Here is a 25,056-nt window from a genome sequence, read left to right on the forward strand (position 1 = left end):
AGCATATGTAAATATTTATATTAATTGATAATTATATATTAATATATTTAATTAATAACGAGCCATAGCACAGCAGGTAGGGCATTTATTTGCCTTGCACGTGGCCCACCCGGGTTCGATTCCTCCGTCCCTCTCGGAGAGCCCAGCAAGCTACTGAGAGTATCCCACCTGCACGGCAGAGCCTGGCAAGCTATCCATGGCGTGTTCCATATGCCAAAAACAGTAACAACAAGTCTCACAATGGAGATATTGAGATATTACTGGTGCCTGCTCAATCAAATCAATTGACAGTGGGACGACAGACAGTGCATTAATTAATAATAAATTACATAAACAGAAATAAAGTATGTTAGCTATAGTGGTGTCTCTTAATTTGGATGTCTGTATTGGTACAAAATAGATTTAGGAAAAAGGGTACCTCAGTAACATAGAGAAAAGAGACTCTATTGAGTATCATTTTATTCCTCAGAGTTTTGTTTATGTAAAATAGGCTTACCTAAAATTTAATTACCTACAGTTCTCGTAAAAAAGATGAGAACTTAATTGGAACACAATTTTTATTTATTTTGGTTTTGGGCCACACCAGCAGTGCTCAGGTCTTGTTTCTGGCTTCATGCTCAGGGATCACTGCTAGCAGGTTTGGGGGATTATATGGGGTGCCGGGGATGGAACCCAGGTTGACCTTGTGCAAGGCCAATACCCTATCCACTGTATTACAGCTAAGCCTCTACAGTCTTGTTTAAAAATTGAAACTCTCTTATGCTTTAAACCTGTAGTTCTCAGACTTTTTGACTTACAACTCCATTTTCGTATTAAAAAAACCCAAAAAAAACCGACCCCTGGAAATCTACCTTTAAGCAAACAAACAGAAAGCTCCTATTCTTTCTGTTTTTATTGGGTGCACAACTGCACCCAAATCTCCTGTTGTGTCCCAGACTCCTCCCTGCTTTCTGTGCCTGTGGTGTCATCACCCATTGTGGGAAACACAGCTTTCAACCAATGATTGCTGTTTAAAACAGGACAGGACTTTAAACGTGGTGGGCTGTTTCATTGAGTCTTGTTTTAGGGTCTTACTAAATTAAAGCTAAATGTTATAATTACTCCTTAAATTATCCTAGTGTTTCTCTTTTTTCTTTTCCCGTGGAATTTTTAGTTACCTATAAAATTGGAAAATGTTACTTTAATGACAAGCTTAAGCTATGACAAGTAAGCCCTTTTGTTTACTTTCCTTGAAAAAAGAGAGCATGTGTTTTCAGTGTGTACTGTTGAACAGGGACCTGACTGTTAGCTAGTTGATCAGGTAAGTTTGTTAAGCTTCATTTCACTGAATGAAGGTGAGGTGTGCGTGTATGTGTGTGTGTATTTATGTGTTTATTTTAATTTTTTGGTCACACCCTGAAGTCCCTGTGGCCCTTAGACATTACGTCTGCACAGAAGTAATTGATTAGTAAGTGATGAACATGCATTGCTGGAATTGAACCTGGGTCAGCTGTGATCCTTTCAGTGATCAGGGGTCCACATGTGTTGCGGGAATTCGATCCAAGGTCAGCTGCCTTGCACCTTAGCCCTGTACTGTCTTTTGAAGAGGAGATATGCTTAACATTATCAGAGAAAGGGGGAGCATGTGGTGCTTTGAATTGAGTTCAGGGCTTTGCAAATGCAGACATGTACTCTCTACCACTTAAGCTATCTCTACAGCCTGTTCTTTGTCTTGTCTTAATTTTGCTTTAGGGGCCATACCTGGCAGTGGCCAGGACTTTCTCCTGATTCTCTGCGCAGAGGTAACACCTGGCAAGGATCAGGGAACCAGACGTGGTGCTAGGAATCAAATCTCCATCTGCTGTGTGCAAGACCAGTGCTCTACACACTGTACTATCTCTCCGACCCATGTTTTTATATGCTGGATCTTAGGACAGAATAACAATTTTAGTTGACCATTAGTGGGCTACTAACATTTTTTTAGAGACTACTGCTTCAACTAGTGTTGTTATAAATTTATTATTGTTACTTATTGTTATAACCTGAATTTTGTCTTTCAAAAGACAAACTTTTACTTTAACTTTTACTTTAAAACTCTTTGTTGATTCCTTGATCCTTTTTAAAAAAAATTTTATTATTTTTTTATAATGTAGGAGTACTGCTATTTATTCAGTCATTGGTTAAGCTGATTGAATTGGGCATGAACTCCACATTACTTTTTTAAAAAATTCTGAATGTTAATTTTATTTTATTATTTTATTATTATTTCTCCCCCCTTTTTTTGATTCACCTTGAGATACAGTTACAAAGCTTTCATGTTTGAGCTTCAGTCATACAATCATCAAACACTTATCCCTTCACCAGTGCACATTTTCCACCACCAAGATCCCTAGTATCCCACCCACCCCCATTCCTACCCTTCCCCTGCCTGTGTGGCAGACAATTTGCCCTATACTCTCTCTACTTTGGTTACATTCGATATTTCGACACCAGTCGCACCACCACTCACACCTGCCGAAAGGCAATGCTAGGCGATTTGTTTTGTATTGCTTGTTATGAATAGAATGTTGTGCTCGGGAAATTCTGTGTTGTTTTCTCTTCTGGGAGCTTTAGTTTATAGTCTCTGGGTCTTGGCTGTTGGTGAGATTACGCTGGGGATGGTGCTGGGGTCAGTTTGTGGGTGTGAATGCCAAGCTACTGGAAAACTGGGGCCCTGGGGAGAGAAGGCCCAGTCCCGATCCGAGCGGGCTTGGAGATCTCAGTCACGGATTCCCTCATATCTGGGATTCCCTCATATCTGGGTTTTCCTGCGGGTCTGCTCTCTGGTGAGGTTCATCCCGTCTTGGGCAAGACTAGTCTCCTCTTGGGTGAAGCTCATCCGAGAGAGTGGAGAGTGGCCTTGAGCTTGGCGGCAGTTGGGTTCAGGAGGTTTTTGGCTGCTGGGGTTCTGTTTAAAGTGGGGAGGGAGACTCAACCTGTCCCCCTCCGAGGTGCCCCAGTGAAGACAGCCTGGCGTGGGGTCAGGACAGATTCTGTAGTGGTCTCTTCCAGGAGCTTTGGTTTATAGTCTCTGGGTCTTGGCCTTTGATGAGATTACATGTTGGGGGTGGGGGGGCGGGCAGCGATGCAGCTTGTGGGTGTGGCTGCCAAGCTACTGGTGGAAAACTCGGGACCTGGCTGGAGGAGGCGCAGTCCGATCCAAGTGGGCCTGAAGATGTCAGTTATGGGTTTCCGCCTACCTCTGTGCTGCAGGCCGAGTCTTTTGATCTCTTTCGAAATTTATGGGTCTCTGAAATAAGACCAATAAATGAGCTTATATAAGCTGAGCTGGAGGTGGTTTGTGGGTATGTCTCCCACATATCTAACTTTGGCCCATTTGATTTCTCGGTAAACTTGTTCCCAAGTTGCTGGGGTCTGGCCAAAGGCACAGCAGCAATTTGGGGGCATCTGGGAGTCTGAAGGCATCATCAGGTTGCTGGTGCACTCGCCCCACAGGTACAGGTTGACCTGCTGGTGGCACCATACCCCCTGATTCCTTGGTCTTTAATGGTTTATTTGCTATATCTCAGTTTCTCCTGAAGTGCTAAAAATGTTTTAAAACTTTTCTTGTTTGATTTGGTGTTGTTGTTGTTCTTGTTGTTGTTGTGTGCGTATGTGTGTGTGTTTGGTGGTGTTGGGATTACATTTGGTGTTGCTCAGGAGTCTTTCCTGGTTGGATCAGATCACGATGGGATCAGACCAAGGCTGATGCTGGCAAGGCTAGCATCTTAACCCCTATCATTGTCTTCTAGTACTTTGTTTATATTTCGTCTGAAAAAAAGAAAACTCTTTATAGAGTCAAACAGATTTTATTATTAATTTGTTTTGAGAAAGATGGTCTTATTTTGGAAAATTTGGGAGTCTCTGTGATTGAATAACTAGGTCTTTATGAGCGCAACTTGAGTTCAAAATTTTGCTCTGGTGACCTCTAGTGGTCTTGCACTTTTAATAAAATGTAAAGTATCTAGTAATTGATTTTGATTTTTATTGGTAGTCACATGTTGATTTTTAAAATAACTCAAATAGTAAAATGCTTTCAATCCTACCTTTATCTGTGTCCAAAGAAAAATTACCATAAAAATAATCTATCTCTCTGGAGGCTGGAGAATGTAATGCTAAGTGAAATGAGTCACAAAGATAAAGGCAAATATTCAATAATCTCACTCATGCAAAGTATAAAAAAAGAAAGGAATTAGACTAGTCTTTCTCAGTTGTTTTCCAGCTGTGTCCCCTACTGGTTTTGTTTCCTTTCTATGAACCCTGGAGTGTGTAGGGGGAAAGGTGCTTGTCTTGCATGCATGTTTTGATCCCTGACACTTGGTCTTCCAAGCACTACCTGGGGTCAGTCTTGAGCTCCCACACCCCTCCTCTCCCCCAGTAGGCAATAAGATAGCTCCTGAACAGGGGCAAATGCCTTGCATGCATAAGAATACTATGTGGTAAGCCCCAGTACCACATGACTTTCCAGTCACTACTGGGTGTAGTCTTGGCGGCCCCTAGCACCACTGGGCCTCAACAGTGCCACATTACTGGACGCCAGCATTGGCCTGATTGATTCAGTGAACTGAGAATGGCTGTGAGTAAACCTTATGTCTCTGAGCTGCTGAGAGCACTCCTCACCAATTTGTGTTACTCAGTATCAGTTAAGATTAGATATGAATTTAGGGCCATTAGGGCCATAGTTTCTTTTTTTTTTTTTTTTTGGTATGTTCAGTAAGTTTGTAGTAATGAATTCCAAGTTAACGTTTTTCCTCACTTTTTTTTTTTTTTCTTTTTGGGTCATACCCGGCGATGCACAGGGGTCACTCCTGGCTCTGCACTCAGGAATTACCCCTGGCCATGCTCAGGGGACCATATGGGATGCTAGGAATTGAACCTGGGTTGGCCGCGTGCAAGGCAAATGCCCTACCCGCTGTGCTATTACTCCAGCCCTGTTTTTCCTCACTTTTTAAAAGTAATTAAAAACATTGAAATTTAATGGCTTAGGCACATAAAAAAGTGTATTTTTTAAAATGCACAGTTTCACCTGTAGTCAGCTTTATCATTGTTATTGTAGTAGATTTATTTAATTTCTCCTCTCCCTTTCATTGTTACAGTGATAAGGGGTTATATGCTTTGCTGTGGTACTCACCAAGTTTTGCACTCTTAGTTGAGGTACACAAGTTATAGTTGTGATGCTCATCAGAGTTGCTGTAGTTTTTAAACATGTGCTTGCCTGTCTATGACACTCACATGTCTCTTAGTTGCAGTGTATGGCAGGGGATCATGCCCCTTTTTGTGGTGTTTAAACATACCGTGTGCAAGGAGACCAGCACTGTCTGCAGCTCCAGCAATTCAGACAGCAGAAATACCTGGATGTGGATGTGAGACATTGGTGATTTGAACTTGTGACCATCTGCTTGCAAGGCAGGTGCTTCTGAGACCCTTGTCTATTCCTCTGGCCCAAATTTATAGTTATTACTAAAGTCCTTTTATTGAGACAATTACCCATTCCATTGTAAAACCTTTTGCTGCTCTTAGCTTTGATTTTTATCTCCACAATAAGCACAATATAAAGTCTCTTAACTTGCGATTAATTTTTTAACTTAAAAATAGTGAAATAAATTTACATACAAGATTGTGCATAAAACATCACCCCACAGACAAAGAACTGTTCTTAGTCAGGACAAAGTACTGCCAACACTGCAGCCCATTCCTTCCAAATCATCTATTTGCTTTCTTCAGGACACCAGGGTCTGATGTTGCTGGTGTATGAGGGGGGCCTTTGCAGTGTCAGGGATCTAAGTTGGGGCCTTATGTTCTAAAACCCCCAGAGCTATCTTTCAGGATGAATTTTGAATTTTTTTTTGTGTCTCAATGTTTTCCTTTTTCACCCCTGGTGGTAGGGATAGGGTCCACCTCCCCCAACCCCTGACACCACTTTCTCAGTTCCCAATTCTGGTGAGCATGTTTCAGATTTGTTTCTGTTGAGTATTGTATAAGCCAACATTTCTTAGTCCTGGACCATGAGCCCAGAATAGCCCAAGAGCACCAGAGGTGAAAATCTCTAAGTGGGGCTCATGGCTCTAAAAACAAAGGGGCTCATAGAAAGGAAACAAGGTCAGAAGGGGACACAATTGGAATAAGATTGAGAAAAACTTGTCATTCCTTTCTTTTTTATACTTTGCATGAGTGAGATTATTGGGTATTTGCCTTTATCTTTGTGGCTCATTTCACTTGCCATAACATTTTCCAATTCCATAGGCAATTTCTTGGCAATTTCAGCATCTTTGTAAATTTTAGAATCAACTTACCAAGTTTTATACCTATACACAAATTGGCAGTTTAATTGGAATTATACTAACTGCCTATCTCAGTTTTTTTAAAAATTCCATTTAATGCTGGGAGGTAGAACCCAGGCCATTGCTTGTTCAAAGCATGTTCTGTACCACTAAATGTTTTATTTAATTAGTCTTTTATTAGATATAACCATTACCTTTATCATTGTTATTTTCGTGTTTGAAGTGCCCCCAGGGTGCCAGAAGCCACTTTCTGAGATAGTCTGCTGAGTGATTGGTTTTATGCTCTGGTTCAGGAATGCAGCATTGGGCTGGTGATGCTGGGAGATGTGGTGTTGGGGATCAAACTCAGGCCCCTGCCCATGCAAGGTGTGCCCCCTTCACCACTGAAACATTCTAACCTCTGATCTTTGTCTTAATGAAAATATATCTGTCTAGATATTGTGATACAAGGTCATGAGGTCAGTTCCTGTCCTCATGACTGAAGTGTCATCTGCTTTTCACTCTCATCTTAAAGTATTTTTGGTTGGGCCATGTTTCCATTCAGAGGTTTTATTTTAATGATTTCTTACCTTTTTCTTGTCCTGTCATCTTGTGAATTCTTTTCGTGCATGGCTTTTTTGCTTAATTTACTAGATTCTCTTGAGAATGGATAATTTTTAATACAGAACTGTCAAAGGAAAGACATGAAAACTAATTTTCATAATAGTATGGAATTACAGTAAGAAGCATTACCATTTTATTTTTTTTCATCTCTTAGGTAGCATTTGACTTTAACTTAATTTGCAGTAACTATTTTTCAAACAGAAAATTTCCAATTTCTACTTTAAATTTTAGATAAGCATCTTTCAGGTTTTTTTTTTTTTCCCCTTCCCTTCCTTCCCTTTGCTCTGTGATAGGCTTATGAGATCTGTGTCACATGATGGTTCTATAGAGTATGATTTATGTTTGGAAAAATGAAACAGCAAATTTAGGAAGCAAACTCAATTTGTTGAACCTGTATAATAAAATTGACATTTTGCCTTTGGCTTGAGTCTTAAGTGCTACTTTTCCTTTTCGGGTTTTATGCTACTAGGTTTTGAATTTTTATCGTTCTACCTAATCTTTTATTTTTGTTTTGAAACATGTCTTAGAAATATTATGCAACTATCTATAACTTTTCTAGAGTTAAAGGTGATTTCAACTGATGCTTTTTCTATTGGGGGTGATGGGCTTTGTGTTAGACTCAGCTGTACTGAAGGGCTACTTACTGCTGCTTCTCTGCTTAGTCATTTTTGGCAGTGTGCTGGGGATCAAGCCAAGATCAGCTGCATGTGAGGCAAACAGCATATTAACCCATACTGTCTCTCCTGTCCCTCAGTGTTTTTCTTCTCTCTCTTGCTCTCGCTCTCTTGCTCTCTCTTGCTCCGGCTCAAACCTAAGGCAAGTCTTTTGCTGCGGTGCAACATCTCTGGCCCCTTCAGGTTATTTGTTCACTTATTTTGGGACCATGCCTGGTAGTGTTCAGGGGGGCTGCTACTGCTGTGGTACTCAGGGAACCATGAAGTTCTGGGGAACAAACCTGGAGCTCTCATGCTAAGTTGTGAAAAGACTTAAATCATTTCGCTTAATTTCTTCTAGTTCCATAGTCACTGAAATTTTTTTTAAGCTAAAAAAGTTTTAATGGCTAAGGGTTTCATTCCTCTCCTACCACCTTCTTTGTTCTTTTTTAAATCATAACTTTGATTATTGTGATTAGTTTTTTCTTATGAACTAATAATACACATAGAATCTCAGCAGAAGCAATCGTCCCAGTGTAAAAGTTCATTTTTTAGGTTAAAGTTCTGTTGTGAAGTGTACATATTATATTAACACATCATATATTATACAATTTTCTTTAAATACTATTAACATGGGCTTGAAGAGCCAGCTAGAAAAGTATTTTATAAAACATGCTTTTTGGATTTATAACATGTTTTAAAGCAACTAACATCATTTTAGGAAAAATGTGAATATACTATGTTTTGTGACTTAAATTGGTATAGTTTTTACACATAAACATTTCCCATAAGTGTTATCTGAAGATTTGTTAGTATTAGATACATTCTAAGTACATAGTTACTTTATTTTATTTATTTATTGGCTTTTGGGGTCACACCCAGTGATAATTAGGGGTTACTCCTGTCTCTGCACTCAGGAATTACTTTGGTAGTGCTCAGGAGACCATATGGGATGCCGGGAATTGAACCCCCGGTCAACTGTGTGCAAGGCAAATGCCCAAACTGCTTCAGCTCCCATAGCTATTTGGAGTTAGCTGTTTGGTTTGTATGGGGGCCACACCTGGTAGTGCTCATGGTGCAGGTATACTTTAAGGTACCTCCCTGTCACATGCACTGTTCTTGGCTCTGTGATCAGGAGTGAGCCCTGCCTGTGCTTGGGAACCATATGCAATGCCAGAAATTTAACTGGGGTCAACTGCGTGCAAGGCAAATTGCTTATATAGTTCACCTGTATTATCTCTCTGGCTTTATGTCACAATTATTATTTAAGTTATTGTGTTGTCTAACAAGTTGATGGATTATTTCTATGATTTTTAAGTCTTACTGTCTTGAATAAAAGTAAAAGTTTCTACTTAGTGTTCCTGTTTTCAAAATAAAAAAGAAGTAATTGAACCTTACATATTTTCAGGCCCGGATAGCATTTTTGCAAGGAGAAAGAAAGGGTCAAGAAAACTTGAAGAAGGATTTAGTAAGAAGAATAAAGATGCTAGAGTATGCATTAAAACAAGAAAGGTATGTATGCCTCATTTTTTAATGAATAAAGTAGAATATTTTTACCACTCACCAGTTTTCCGATTGAATGCAGTTTTAAACTCTTTGAACTTGGGGCTGGAGCAATAGCAAAGCGGGTAGGGTGTTTGCCTTGCACGCGGCCAACCCGGGTTCAATTCCCAGCATCCCATATGGTCCCCTGAGCACTGCCAGGAGTGATTCCTGAGTGCAGAGCCAGGAGTAACCCCTGTGCATCACCAGGTGTGACCCAAAAAGCAAAAAATAAATAAATAAAACTCTTTGAAAGATACAAAATTATATCCAAAATACAAGATGAGACTTTGTTTCTGTTTGTATTCATGTTTCTTTGGAAGGGTTGCTGCTTCCACTAGTGCTTGCAATATTCTGTGGAGCCATCTTTGCTCAAAAAAAAAAATCTTTAAATTGAAATCATTTTGTGAAATAGAAGTTTAGGATTTGTTTGGGGGGTTGTTGGGGGAGGGGTTGGGGTGGGGTTGTTCACACCTGGCAGAGCTCAGGGGCTATTTCTGGCTTTGTTCAGGTGTGATCCCTGGTAGTACTGGAGATTGAATTGAGGTCTGCTGCATGCAACCTTACCTCTCTGTACTATCTCCCTGGCCTCATAAGTTTATGGTTGAAAAAAAAAAAAAAAACGAAAGAAACTTCCATGTTTACTTGGGTACACATGTTAGGTTAAGACATCTTATTTATACTTACTGTTTTTGGAGTCATACCAAAAACATACCATATGTGATGCTCTCAGGATCATGCAGTGCTGAGGCTGCAAAGCATATACTCTGGCTCTTTGAGCTTTCTTTCCCCAGCTTTTGTTTTTATCACTTTTATGGTAGTACAATTTTTCTCCAGCTCCTTTGAAAATAAAGATTAAGAAGTAAACGTTCACTATGTTTTACTTGTTATTGGAAATTATGCACCAGTATTTATATTACTATGTAATAAGAATAACAATGAAAATTAACAATTTGTTATTAAATTTTCAGGGCAAAGTATCACAAATTAAAATATGGCACAGAACTAAACCAAGGGGATTTGAAAATGCCAACTTTTGAATCAGGTAAGCAGTAGTTTTGTTAATTTTCTCTGCCACTCCTAATTCAAGACAAATGGCTTTTAACTTTATTTTTGTGTGATAGGCTTTTCTTTACCTCTGTTTTCCTTTTTTCAGCATTAGTCAGATAGGCTGTCTACTGTAATACTATTTAGAATTTGGTGGAAGATAGTAAGTCATTAGAACCTAGTAAGTCGTTTGATCTTCTTGATTCATTTTTCATGTGCTGAAACCTTTATAGGCTGTATTTTTATAGTGATTTGAGTTGAAAGATTGTCCATCTGTAGACAGTTTTTGTCCTACTCTCTGTAACTTATTATTTTTTTTTTTGTATTCTGAGTTGTTTTAGAGTTGGAGGAGAGAGGAATTGTAGTCTAGTCTTATTTTAATTAATTTATTTTTTAAATTTGGGGCCACCTCTGGCGATGCTCCAAGTTACTCTTGGCTCAGCACTCAGGAGTTACTTATGGCAGACTTGGGGACCATTGTTGGTGCTGGGGATAGAACCTGGGTCAGCCATATGCAAAGCAAGAGCCCTACCCACTGTACTATCACCCCAGACCCTAGTTTTAAAGAAATTAGAAATGTAATTCAATTTTAAGACTACAGATGTAGGCAAGATAAGAGAACAAAAAATGTCCAGTTGATTTGCCTTTTATTAAACAGATTTAAACTAAACTGATTTAGGGAAGAGAAGTCAGGATATGGGAAAGGCTAATAGTTTAATGTCAATTTTAGGTTTCCATTTTATTACTTTAATATGAAAGTCATAATAAAAAATTAGTCATGCAATTTTAGGAATACTATTAGCAATTTCTTATTTCTTTGGTATGTTTAAAGCCTATTCATGGTATACTGTTTATTCCTCCTTACACTGGGGATTAAACCCAAGTCTATTGCGTTCATGTGTTTTGCAGCTGAACTATACCCCCAGCCTTGTGTATACATTTTTGAAGGCATAGTTCAAATTGAACTCTAAATTCATAAGAGTGGGTTAGTAAGGCAAGGGGGAAAACATCTAAGGTTAGATTTAGTAAAATACTTTTCATGCCATATTAAAAAAATCTGCATATTTTATTTCCTTTGTGTTGTTTCTATACCTAATTGTTAAAAGATACATGGTGGGGAAAATAAAGCTTAGTATGAATATTTTTAGTTAAATATTGTACCATATTTAAAATATTTTGTTTTTAGTTTATTTTAAGGCTTTTGTTGACAGGAACACTTCATACATCACTTGATTTATTTTTACCATCAAGCTATTTATTTTGTCTTCTGAATGTTGGTATGAAACAAACTTTTAGACTTGCTGATGTTTGAATTGTAAATAGAACTGCTTTAAAATTGATACATCCATAGTATTGAGGAAAATATAAAGTACTTTATGATTCAGTAATTTGTTCCTGGGCAATTCTGTTTCTTAAAATGCTTATACATTTTCAACCTACGATTGTAAAAGAATGTTCCCAGCATCATTATTCTTCCTATAAAAGTACTGAACTCAGATACCATTTAACATTAATGAATAAATAAATTGTAATGTTTTAGCTTAGCAGTGCTAGTTAACAATGAAAGTGAACAAAACCAATAACTAAACTTGACTACATAAGGTCACATAAAATTGAAAATTGATATAAATGACTTCATTTATATCATATGAAAACTCTTAGTTTTTAGAAATGATTATAGAATTGATACTCTCTTAAGAGTATCTAATATCTGGTTTTGAAAAATAGTAATGCTTTTGAGATGCTGATAATGTGTTTCTTCATCTAGGTACTGGTTACATGTATGTGCTCAGAACTTTATTGGAATATAATTTCACAGTAGACTTTAAACAAAGCCTTAGCATTATATTTATAATAGGAACAAATAGAAATGCATTTCAACATTAAGGGGCTAGTTAAATAGACTTATACTTCCTGTAGAAAATTACATAATAATTTTGTATTACTTAATCTTTTTGTCACATATTGTGCAGCTACGTTAAGGGTCCAAGCAGTTCATAGTGCAGCGTACACTTTGGCTCACACTCTTTGTTTTAAAGGCATGGGAGCCCTCCCAGCAGACCTGGCGCCTTGGGAACTGCTCCCAGCCTTACTTGGCCAGCATTTGCTGACAAGATGATTCAGTGCTCAAGCCCAGAAATACTGGGAGCCACCAAGGTGTTATCCAATGTTGCTTTGGGATGCCTTGGTGTGGGAGATAAAGTTTTGCACTTCTAAATACAAGGCATGCACCGTAGTCCTTTGGACTGTCTCCCTGACCTTGGTGCACTCTCCCTCTCCCCTGCCCTCTTTCTCACTCTCTCTTCTTAAGGGTGTGAAGGACACTTGTTTATGTATTTTCAGGGGAAATGGAATGATAAAGTCTTAGTACCCATTGGTGATGGAATTTTTGCAACTGTAATTGTATTTTTCCTCCCAATTGGGCAGAGGGGATTATATGTATAATTAAATTAAAAATTGTTATATGTAATTTAAGTATTAAAAAATGACAAATAGAATTCCAAGTGAAAATAGGAACTATTTGAATAAAATAATTGCTTCCGGAAGTTACAAAACTTCCTCGTGGGAAGAATGAGAAGATAATAATAATGGAATTCATAAGTTTAGAGAAATACTCTTGCAGATAATATTTATTTACAAATTTTATTTTGTTTTGGGGCCACATCTCTTCTGCTGGTACCCAGAGCTTACTCCTAGCTGCACTTAGCAATCACTTCTGGTTACCATATGGGGTGCCAGGGATCAAACCCTGGTTAGCCGCATGAAAGGCAAATGCCCTATGTGCTGTCCTATTACTTTGACCCTGCAGAGAATATTTAAAATTACTATCAATAAATGTTTTTGACTTTGAGGTGGGGTGGAGTGATAGCACAGTGGTAGGGCGGTTGCCTTGCACGTGGACGATTCAGGTTCATTTCTTCCGCCCCTCTCTGGGAGCCTGGCAAGCCACCAAGAGTGTCTCGCCCGCATGGTAGAGCCTGGCAAGCTACTCATGGCATATTCAGTCTGCCAAAAACAGTAACAACAAGTCTCAGAAATGGAGACGTTACTGGTGCCCACTTGAGCAAATTGATGAGCAACGGTATGACAGTGACAGTGATGCTGAGGTCTCTAAGAGCCTTCAAATGATGAAGACTTTTCACACTCCTCAACACTTGGTTGTGGGATTATCTCTGGCCTCTTCCTTCTCTACTTATTTTTTATTTTTATTTTTAAAGTAGGGACAGCACTCAGTGCTGAGGCATGAGGTTCCAGACATCAGACTCAGGGACTTAACCTTGCTACGCATGTGATCTGCCACTTTAGCTAGCTCCCTTACCCCAACTTATTTTTTTTAATAGGAATATATGGGAAAATACTTCTCTACAATGTCATTAGTACTGACAATTTTAAATTTCACATCAGTGATTGTTGACAGATTAACTCAGAATTATACTATTTATTAAACTGTAATGTATACACATTGTATAATTTATACCCTAGAGTATCAATATCCCTACCTACAATAACAGCTATTTTCTGGTTTAACTTTTAGGTCTAAAAATGAAGTTGTTTATATAAAATCTTGTTTCATAAACTTAGAATATAACAATCTCCAGTAATGATAGTTAATGTACTCTTCGGTTTATGAGTGAAAATGAGTGTGAAAATGAGGGAGGGCGGTACTTATGTGTTTAGATTATCACAGTAAACAAATTTAAAATGAGTGTCCCATAGTAAATGCTCAAAGTTTAATTTTCTATGTCCTCTATAAGAATAGGAACTTTTTTTTCCTGTGGGAATTTATTCATGAGACAACTGGAAATATTTCAAAGGAATTGAAATGTGTATAAAACTTTCTTTGTTCTATTATTAATTTTTAGAAGAAACCAAAGACACAGAGGCTCCCACAGCACCTCAGAATAGCCAGTTAACGTGGAAGCAAGGCAGACAGCTGTTAAGACAGTGAGTAATGGTTCATTTTTGCCTTTTTAAAGGATCTAGGTATGAGAGAGCTTATATTCAGTCAGATTGCACATAAAGAATTGATTGTAGTGGGACAGTGTGTGTATTTTTCTGTTGTTTCCTTAGATGCTTGGGTCTTTTAAAACTTTGAGAATGACACTGGAAGGTTTTTTTTGTTTTTTTTTTTTAAATAAGGATGATACCTAGTGGTGCTCTGGGTCTAGGACTACTGAATTCATGCAGGCATGTGCTTTATTTCTTAATCTATATTTCTGGGCTGTTTAATATATATATATATATATATGTGATTGAATTGCTGTGAGATAGTTACAAAGCTTTCATGATTGAGTTTCAGTCATACAATAATCGAACACCCATCTCTCATTTTCCACCACCAATGCTTCCAGTATCAATCCCACTACCCCATCCAACCCCACCCCCTGCCTCTTTGGCATAGTTTCCTTCTTACTTTCTCTCTATTTTTGGACATTATAGTTTGCAGTACAGATACTGAGAGGCCATCATATTTGGTTCTTTATCTACTTTCAGCATACACCTCCTATTCTGAGTGATCCCTCCAATCATTGTTGACTTAGTGATCCCTTCTCTATCCCAGCTGCCTTCTCCCCCAGCTCATGAGGCAGGTTTTAATACGGTTTTCTTAATTGTAGAGAAGAATGTTTTAAAGATTGGAGGTATTGAGGGCCAGAACAAAAATAATACATAGTTCATACTTGTACAGTAGAGGCTTCCTAAACTTACTTGGCTTACCACTCCCTTTTCAGGAAAAAAAAATAGCCAGTTCCCTCCTGGAAATCTTATCTGTGAGTAAACAAAAAAATGGCCTGGATTAATCTGGCTCCTTCCAGGGAGAGGTGTACCCACTTGAGAAGAGACTTGTAGACAACATTCATTCCCATGATTACAAAACTCAGATACTTCATTTCTCTTTAGAGCAGAATGTGACTATTTTAAAGAATGTATAGAAGTAGTTATTTGAAACTTTTGCCAAACTGCATGAATTTCTTGAGGAACATTTTTGAAAGTTGAATTCTTTGTTTTATTTAGAAGTAATCTCATTTTACTTTCTTTTATTGATTTTTTTTCCATTTTACTGTCTTTCATTGATTTTTTTTTCCCTTATATTTTGAAATCTTTGGAACTTGCATGGTGATAATATCCTGGGTAATCTACGATTGTTCAGCCTCAACTCTAGATACCTTTACTCTCGTTTCAGTAAACCAGTGAAGTCCAGTCAGACACTTGATTTTGTCATCTAGATCTTTGGAATAGTATGTGATCTGACATTCATTTATATTCCACCTCACTAATTATAATTCTTAGGTTAATTTTCTCTTCGACCTTACCTTGACTTGTTTATGTGTTTGGGTGGGTGGGGGGGCGGTGAGGCCTTACCCGGTGGTGCTCTAGGCTACTCCTGACTCTGCTTGGGAGTTGCTCCTGGTGATACTTGGGTCAGGGGTGAGGAAGGCAAGTTTGTAGTGTGGAAAGTAGAACCCAGGTATTACCTTTTTTTCTCCGGTTTTGTTTTGGGATTGTACCTGGTGATATTCAGTTTGACTCAGCACTCATGAATTATTCCTGCTGGTACTCAGGGAACCATATGGGATGCTGTGGCTCAAATCCAGTGTACAGTGAGCCCTACTCACTGTATTATTACTCCAGTCCCTTTTCTTTAGTTTCTTTGCTTCATTAGCTTCTCCATAGTTGCTGGTTTTTGTCTCGCTGTAACTTAGACCCCACTTTTGTTAGACCCCTTTGCTCTCTTGCTACCCTTTTCACACTAGTTACTTTGCTATGCCCACCTGAAAACCCAGCCTTAGTTCAGTTTTATAATCTGTTGTTTCCAGAAAAGTCATAAATTGTGTATGCTCTCATTCCCTTTGGATTTCCTTCTTTTGTTTTACCTTTTGTAGGGGGCAGGTTATTTTAAAATTTTTATTTTGGGGTGGGTTTTCTAATTTAACACGTCTCAGCCCATTTTTTCCTCGCTGTTTGTTATTAGAGCTCCTCAGGTTCTTCATTAAAATAGGAATGCTGTTAGGTGAAAAGTTAATTAAATTTTTTGTTTTCCTTCTGTTAATGTATTTTAACGTCATGCTTTTCTTGCTGGACTCCTGAGTGACCAAAAGTTTTTGTTTTGAACTTCTGTTTGTTTGGTATTTGGCCATACCCAGTAGTGCTGAGGTTGTTAAATCCTAGCTCTGTGCTCAAGCATAATGTATGGAAGGATTTAGGGAACCATATGTAGTGCCAGGGATTAAATCTAGGTCATGATGCCACATGCAAACCTGGCTCTTTACCTGGACTGTACTTCCTGGCGCTCAGAAGGCTCTGCTGTTCTAGGATCAGACCTGCCTTGTACATACCAGGCATGCTAGCTGGCCTTTCAGGCTATTCACCCAGCTCCAGCTCTACCCCAAAAGACTTGGACAAGGTCAGTTATTGATTGATTTAGGGTAGGTATCAGAATTGAGAGAAGTGCTGAGCACCTTAGTGTTGGGAAGACAATAGCGATTGTAGCATGTCCTAAAATGCCACTGGATTTTAAACTTGAAAATTTTTAGGTGGGGGGGAGGAGACACAGGTTATGTGGTTCAGTGATAACTGTATATGTCTCATGTTTAATCCCTGCCCCACAAAAGTCAAGAAAATAGGTGGGGGAGAGGGCATACCTGGCCCTGTGGTTAGTGATCATACAGGATAGTACTTTGGGGAATGGACTATATATATGTTGCTGAGATTTGAATGATTGTCATGGCCATAACCACATGCAAGGCAAGTGCCTTAACTCTGTACTATCTCTGTGACAGAAAAAAATTTTTTTTTTCATTTTATGTGTATTTTACTTTAAAAGAAATGTGAAAAGGTGAGATGTGAGGGAAAAAAATCTCAGCCTTCTGGGGCCATAGGGTAGCACAATAGGGCTTTTGCCTTGCACATGGCCAACCTGGGTTCCATCCCTGGCAGCCCATATGATCCCCTGAGCATAGCTAAGAGTAATTTCTCAGTGCAGAGCCAGGGATAATCTCTGAGTATTGATGGGTCTGACCCAAAAAGGGGGAAAAAAAAAAAAAAGAAGAGAAAGAAGAAATTTTCAGCCTTCTTAAACTTATTTTCCAGACAGGTCAGAGAGATAGATTAGTGGGCTGGAGCTCATGCTTTGCATACTGAGTCCAGAAGGATTGACCCCTCTGCACCACTAGATATAGCCCTAAATCAAAAGAAAATATTTTTTCTCGTTTACTAGAGACTAATGTAGAAAACTATAAATGTGTGATGCTCATTGTACAAAATTCCCTTTTGCTCTTCAAAAAAACAAAACGAAAATGGATGTAGCATTGAGGAACTTAGAAATACCTCAAGAAACAAAAAACTCTGCGCTATATTCTCTTTTTTTTTTCTGACACTTTTGTGATTAGTTTTATGTCTTTGTATTGAAAGCCACTTTTTTCTTAGGTATAAAGGGAATCCCTATTTTAGTCTGTACAACTTCTGAGCATTAGAATTGGTCTTACGTCATTACATAACTGTTTATAAATCTGTTATTTTTTACCTGGGTTATATAAGATCTTGGTAATTTATTCAGAGTAAAGGATGTTGGGAGGACCCATTTGGGTTGAAAGATGCATGCCGAAAGTAGACTATAGACCGAAGCGATGGCCTCTATTGCAAACTACAACACCCAAAAGAAGGGAGAACAAAATGGAATGCCCTGCCACAGAAGCAGGGTGGGAGGTGAGGTATGGGGTGGGGGTGGTGGGACGGATATTGGGAACGTTGGTGGAGGAGAATGGGCACGGTGGAGGGATGGGTAATGATCATTGCATGACTGAAATGCAAACACGAAAGTTCGTATGTTTGTAACTGTATCCCATAGTGATTCACTAATAAAAAATTCTTTTTAAAAATGGGATGGAAATTACACCATCCACAAAGGCATCACATAGATCACAAGAGTGGGACAGCTGTAGACATTTGTATAGTAGTTCTCTAAGAAGTACCTAATCCCATTCACTGGATTCATTTTTTTCTGTTTGTTTTTTTGGGTCACCGTATGTTGTCTCATCTTACCTTGCACTAAGAGTAGTTTATCTATCATAGTCTTTTGTCTTCTTTGTTCACTTCTCAGATATATAATGTGTTTTCTATTTTGATGTTTTTCTGAAGCAACTCACAAACATAACTAAGGGTGTGTTTGTGTGTGTGTGTGTGTGTGTGTGTGTGTGTGTGTGTGTGTGTGTGTGTGTGTATGGCCACACCTGCCTATGCTCAGGGATTACTTCTGTTTCTGCACTTTGGGATCCATACTTTGTGGAGCTAGGAATCCATGTGCAGTGTTGAAGATTGAACCTAGGTCAGTAGTATGTAATGAAAGGGCCTTACACGCTGTACTGTCTCTCCACCCTCTTTTAGATACTTTGCTTGTTTATATTTTGTCTTTGGAAACAACGATATTTCTTTTTGAAAAATTTCTTTATAATTCTCTGCTAGCTAGCATTTCCCCTCTAAATTTTCAAATAACTAACAAAAAATGTCCTTTGAGTTTCTCTGTTATTTAGCTTTTTTGTTGTTTCTGTTTTTTTTCTTATGCTTTTTCTGTGGTCTTTATTTAAATTCATGGTCTCAAATACCACCAGACACTAATGACTCCTAAATCTGTTTTCCTAGTGGATCTTTTCCTTTCTCATCCTTTTGCCTGATATATATCATTTTCATAGGCACTATACTTGTCTGATGTGTACCTGATAAAATAGATTCTCACTCTTTCCCCCCATATTACTGAAATAGAACCATTGTTCAGCTAGAAACTTAAAATTGTCTAAAATCTTGAGGGCCAGAGAGCTTGCCTCCTGTGTCGCTGACTGACCCCTGTTCAAATCCCTGGTACCACATATAGTCCTCTGAGCACAGAGTCAAGAGTAAGTCCTGAGCACGAGCCAGGTGGGTCCTGAAACAACAAAAAAATTTTTTTTCCTTAAAATATTTAAACTTATTTTGTTGCAATATTTTTCTTCACTCTTTATTCTGTAATGTTACTTTTTTTGCAGTATTATTTTATTCAGTCTCCCTGTTCTACCTTTTACATAAAAATACGCTCTTTTACTAGAGGTATTGTGAGGATTTTGGCATTCTTCAAATACAAATAGGGCTTTCAAATACTTCTTCTCTTTTTATTTGCTGTACGTGACTATGTCTATATGTGTCTATATGACTGTCATCCTTTTCTTCTCCAGTTTCATCCCAGGTTTGATATTTAAACAATTTTTTTTGTTTGTTTCAAACAAATTTTGAAGACCATAGAAAATACTATAAACTGTTCCTATAGAAATAGTATGAGATCTTTGCTCCTGGGAGAACTAACCTGTTCATCAGCCTTTGGCTAATAATGTAGTAGGTCACTATTTTAAAGTTTAGTTTTACTCATTCTTTACTATTTCTTGGTCTTTTGGGTAGAGATTGTGCAATGGGGGAAGGGGCACACCCTGTAGTGCTTGGTGACTGCTTCCAGCTCAGTGGTCAGATGGTATTGGGCTCCAGCATGCAAACCATGCGCTCCAACCCTTTGAATCATTTCCCTAGCCGTTAGTGTCCCATTCCCCACCCCCCACCACACACACACTTATTTTAAGGGTATGTTTTGTATGCCCTCCCACACCCCTTGCATTTTGAACCATACTCTGCTGTGCTCAAAGCTTATTTCTGGTTCTGAATTCAGGGAGTCTCACCTGTTGGTACTCAGGGACTGTTTGCAGTGCCAGGGTTGAAACTGGAGTCAGCCTGGTGTCAGACAGGTCTCTTAACCGCTGTGCTAGCTTTCTGATCCTGTGCTACAAACTTCTTTGTTTTTTGTGTTTGGGCTACAGTGGTGGTCAGGGGCTATTCTTGGGTCTGTATTTAGGCATGATCCCTAGAGGTGCTCAGGAACCATATGTGGTGCTGGTGCTGGGGATTCAAGCCAGGCCATAGACAAGGCAGATGCCTTACCTCCTATATTGTCTCTTTGCCCACAACCTTTTTCTTGGAGTTAACATAGCTTATGTGATTGTATGTTTTCACCGTATAATTTTTTGCCTCATCAGAAATACATTATGAGTTTTTGAAGGTTTCTTAACGCTTGAGACTTTTTAGGTTTCAGAATAATTTTCCCTTTAGTGTTGGCCATACAGTGTGCTATCTTAAATTTTCATTTATAATTGGCTCTGCCTCTTAGCACTTGAATTAGTCTAGAGAGAGGAAAGTTATTCCAAAGTAACTTTATAGGATTATGAGTTTGAATAGAAATCTTTGTGTGATTTTTATTTATATAATGTGTGATTTTGGCAGCTATTAACAATATGTATGATTTAATATTTTAAATTTTTCTTATAGATACCTTCAGGAAGTAGGTTACACAGATACAATATTAGATGTACGGTCTCAGCGGGTAAGGTCATTACTTGGATTATCCAATTCAGAACCAAATGGATCAGTAGAAACAAAGAATTTAGAACAGATTTTGAATGGAGGTGAATCTCCTAAGCAAAAAGGACAAGATATCAAAAGGTATGATCTGTACTTAATTGGTTGATACTATTTATATAATGGGCCTTATATATCTCTAGATTCTTATTACTACTGTTAAATTTTTTTATTCTATTTATTTTTAAATTTTCTCTTGGTGGGGTCTTAAACATTAGGATTGCAAGAATTATCTTGACAAATGTGTGACTGGGGATTAAACACAAAACCTCATACATGGCATTGGGAGCTTCCTAAGCCACCAAGCCATTTTTTGGCTCTTTCCCTGGAGATCTCTAATAGCAGATTTGTCAGTGTTGCCTCCAGACTTGCTGGCATCCACTGGGGATTGAACTTGGTGCCATGTGCTTGCTTGGCAAGTGGTTTAAGTCTCTGAGTCATCTTCTGCACCCCTAAAGTGTAGTTTATAAAGTTACCCATTTTCCCATGCATTTGCTATCACAAGTAAATCAATTACGTTTACTTTTAAATTTTTTATGTTAAACTTAGATGCCAAGAGAATGATTGTAGTTCTGAGGTAGTTACAGAATTAAAATTTAGGGTTATTTCTTGCAGTTCAAAACTATTTTAACTTCATGGTATTTTGATTTTTTTTTTTTTGGCAGGGTGGGGGGTTAGAGTATTTTTAGTAATTTACAGTGCTACTCTAGAATAGCCGTGGTTATTGGACACTTACATGAAAGAAATCTGTGTTATGCTTGATCTCAGAAATCTACCAGTTGTTTAATGCTTATTATGACAAAGGTCATATTACCATAAATTCACCCATTTAAAGTATAGTTTAATTATTTTTAGGTCATTTGCAGAATCATTCAGCCCTTGCCACAGTTTTGAACATTTTCATCACCCTAAAAAAACCCATCTCCTAGTGGAGAACTGCCCCTTCCTATTCTTCTCTCACTATTGGCATAGGCAACGACTAATCTCCATTCAATCTACATAGTGTTGCCTACTTTAGATTCTTCATATAATTGTGAGTGACATCTTTGACTTAGCATAAGTCCTTTTAAAGCTGTTTTGTGTGTTATTGCCTAGAATATTTTTTCAGTGAATCTACCAGATTTTATCTATTACTTGCCCATTTTATGAACATGTTGCTTGGATCCACATTTTTATTTTGTTTTGGATTTAGGACCATGGTCAGCAGTGCTCAGAAGCTACTCCTGGCTTTGTGTTCAAGGACTATTACTGGTAGAGTTCAGGGAACCTTTTCTGGTGCAGAGGATCAAACTAGGGTTCGCTGCTCATAAGGCAAATGCTTTACCTTTGTACTGTCTCATTGACCTTGTTGGAGACAGTATATCATTACATGCATTTTGGAATAGTATATAATACTACATTGAACATTGGTATTTAAGTACTAACATACTTTTAAAATTTCTTTTTAGTGTATGTCAAGGAATGGACTTTTTGAGTTATAATTCTGTTTACTTCTTAGAGGAACTTCCAAGTTCTTTTCCAAAATGACAGGACCATTTTGCTTTCATACCAGAAATTTATATGAGTTGGGATTTTTTGGGGCTGGGGAGGAGGGATGAGAGGGGTTTGGTTCATATCTATCAGTATTCAGGGCTTACTCCTGGCTCTGAGTTCATGGAATCATATATGATGTCAGGGATCTGAACCAAGGTTCAAAGCATGCAAGGGCAACCCTTAACCCTTCCTTGGCCCCAGGGTTCTGATTTTTTTATACATCCTTGTCAGCACTTATTTTATGTCTGTCCCATATAGTTTTGATTAATATATGCTTGATGAATGCACAGAGTCAAGAAAGTGTAGTTTTTTTCAATTTTTTACCAGTAGATGTTATCTGAATAACAAATTAGAAGGACAATAACAAAAAGACACTGTGGTGGGGGATTCCTTTGATTTTGCATAGAACTCACAAAATTCATAATATCTATAGTTGAGTGGAAGTTCTTCCCTCAACTGTGTGTGTGTATTGGGGTGGGGGCAGGCTTTATTTTTTAAACCTTTTTGAATTTATGATTTAATGGGTATATGTACAATTTATAATCTAGGGTGTCAGGCTTTTATTTGTTGACATTACTATGCAGTTATCTAAAATGTGTTCTAGAACTGTTAAATTAGCTTAAATCTTTGGTTAGAAATTTTATTTCTAAGAAGTAAGGTTTCTAATAAAAAGTTTAACCTCAGAGTCTTTATTTTCTTTATTCTGGATTTCAGGAACATACAGCTTTTTGGTTTTTTGTATTTTGGGCCACAACTGGCGGTGCTCAGGGCTTTTACTCCTGGCTCTGTGCTCAGGGGTCTCTTCTGGAGGGGCTTAGGGACCATATGCAGTGTTGTGGATCAAATCCGGCTTGGTCACGTGCAAGGCAAGTGCTGTACCCGCTGTACTTTTTTTTTTTTTTTTTTGCTTTGGTGCCACACCTGGCAATAAATAGGGATTATAGCTAGATCTGCTCTCAGAATAATTCCTAGCCATATGGAATGCCGGGGATTGAATCCAGGTCAGCCACTGTAAGGCAAGTGCCTTTCTGCTGTGCTGTCTCTCTGGATTCCTGCTATACTATCTTTCTAGCTCCACATAAAATATTTTTATAGCATAAGAGAAAATATAAACGTGTTAAAGACTGTTTGGGGAAGAAGGAAGGTTGGGGAAGTTCTCAGGGGCTACTCCTGGTTCTGTACTCGGGCATCACTTGCCACTGATACTCAGGGAACCACATAGTGCCATAGGGATTGAATCTAGATCTCCTGCATGAAAAAACGTGCTTTAGGCAGGGGTTAAAGTACTTGCCTTGCATGAGACCAACCCCATTTTGATCCACAGCATTGCATATGATTTTTTGAGCACCACCACAAGTAGCCCCAGAGGACGGCCAGATCTGACCTAAAACCACTAGACTGGGGCCAGAGTGATAGACCAATGGACTAGAACTCATGCTTTGTGTGCAGAAAGTCTTGGGTTCAATCCCCAAATTTAAACATCAAGTTTTTTGTTTCTTGTTTTATTTAAATAGCAGCTAGGAAGAAACATTAAAATTAACCATTCGAATGTTTGGGCTCATCTTTCTCCCTTCTGTAGACCCTCTGGTGATGTTCTTGAGACATTCAATTTCTTAGAAAATGCTGATGACAGTGATGAGGAAGAGGAAAATGACATGATTGAAGGCATCTCAGAAGGAAAAGAAAAACACCGGATAAATAAACACAAAGTAGGAACTTGAATCAATATTCTATTAGCAAATATTATATGTAGTATATTAAATACTTTTGTATTTAGAATATGAGTTTTCAAGATGTTTTGATTTACATTGGGAATATAATTGGTTTTTATTTATCATCTTACTTGAAAGTTTTATACAGTCATTTCTTAATTACGTACATATGGATGGTCTTGTCCTTTGCTCACTAGTTTTATAAAGTTAGCCTAGTGGTTTTGAAATCATTTTGAATAGAGATGCTGATCCTTTTCTATAGTTGCTAAAGCACTATTGCAGTGATTGCAGCTATTGACATACTTCAGTTAATATCCTTATTAGTTGTATGTATCATATCCCTATGAATCAGTAGTTTTATGTGTAATTCTCAGTAAGACCAGTTCTAATAGTATATCAGACTGTAAGCTAGTAAATGGGTGTTAATAAGGGTAACTGAATCTGTTGTAATTAAAGAAGTTAACTAATTTTCATAAGTACTGTAACCCTTCTTTCTAACTTCATCACATTTTAAAACTAGTTTTGTTCACACAACAGTGCTGAGAATCATTTATCCAGGATATAATTTGAAACTGGTGAAGTCCTTGAAAAACCTAATATTTGTGTCTAGTGATTTTGAAAAGGGAAGTGCAGACTTGAAGATGATTGTGTGAAATAGAATAGACCCCTTTAAGCTTGAGGATAAAACTTAATTCTGTTCCATTTACAGATAGGTAATGAAGGTTTAGCTGCTGACCTAACTGATGATCCTGATACTGAGGAAGCCCTGAAAGAATTTGATTTTTTAGTGACTGCTGAAGATGGTGAAGGAGCTGGGGAAGCACGGAGTTCAGGGGATGGCACAGAATGGGGTAAGGTGATAAGGAATTATGAGGGTGGGAGAGAACTTAGCACTATATTTTTGTAAAATATTATATTTTTCTTAAATATTACTTGTTGAACATATGTCTGCATGGTGATAGAAACTGAGAGCAAGAAAATGTGCTATTGAGTATTTTCAACATATTTCGCGCCAGTTTATTGAGATTGGGCAATCTCAATAAATTCTTTATTACGGCTTTTGGTATATTTCAGCCTTGAAACTTATTTTGATTTAATTTTGAAACATTTAATCAGTGCCAAAATTCAATTCACTTCCTCTTTGCAGATTTTTTATAGTGCGTAGTTTTTAACATTTCTATTTAATATGGTATGAATCTTGCTTCCAAGAGAATTTAACTCTCTGTGATGCCTATATAG

General features: G+C 38.0%; 1 protein-coding gene across 1 annotated transcript in view; it reads left to right on the forward strand.

The window, feature by feature from the left end:
- The window catches only part of STRN3 (striatin 3), a 73,373-nt gene that overhangs the window by 19,431 nt on the left and 28,886 nt on the right, over nt 1-25,056 (forward strand). The window contains exons 2-7 of the mRNA XM_055130531.1: nt 8,964-9,067; nt 10,069-10,142; nt 14,008-14,089; nt 20,483-20,656; nt 23,685-23,814; nt 24,527-24,668. Coding sequence (XP_054986506.1) covers nt 8,964-9,067; nt 10,069-10,142; nt 14,008-14,089; nt 20,483-20,656; nt 23,685-23,814; nt 24,527-24,668 — 706 coding nt within the window. The remainder of the gene's footprint in view (nt 1-8,963; nt 9,068-10,068; nt 10,143-14,007; nt 14,090-20,482; nt 20,657-23,684; nt 23,815-24,526; nt 24,669-25,056) is intronic.

Source organism: Sorex araneus, chromosome 3 (genome assembly GCF_027595985.1).
Source record: "Sorex araneus isolate mSorAra2 chromosome 3, mSorAra2.pri, whole genome shotgun sequence".
Classification (NCBI taxonomy): Eukaryota; Metazoa; Chordata; class Mammalia; order Eulipotyphla; family Soricidae; genus Sorex; species Sorex araneus.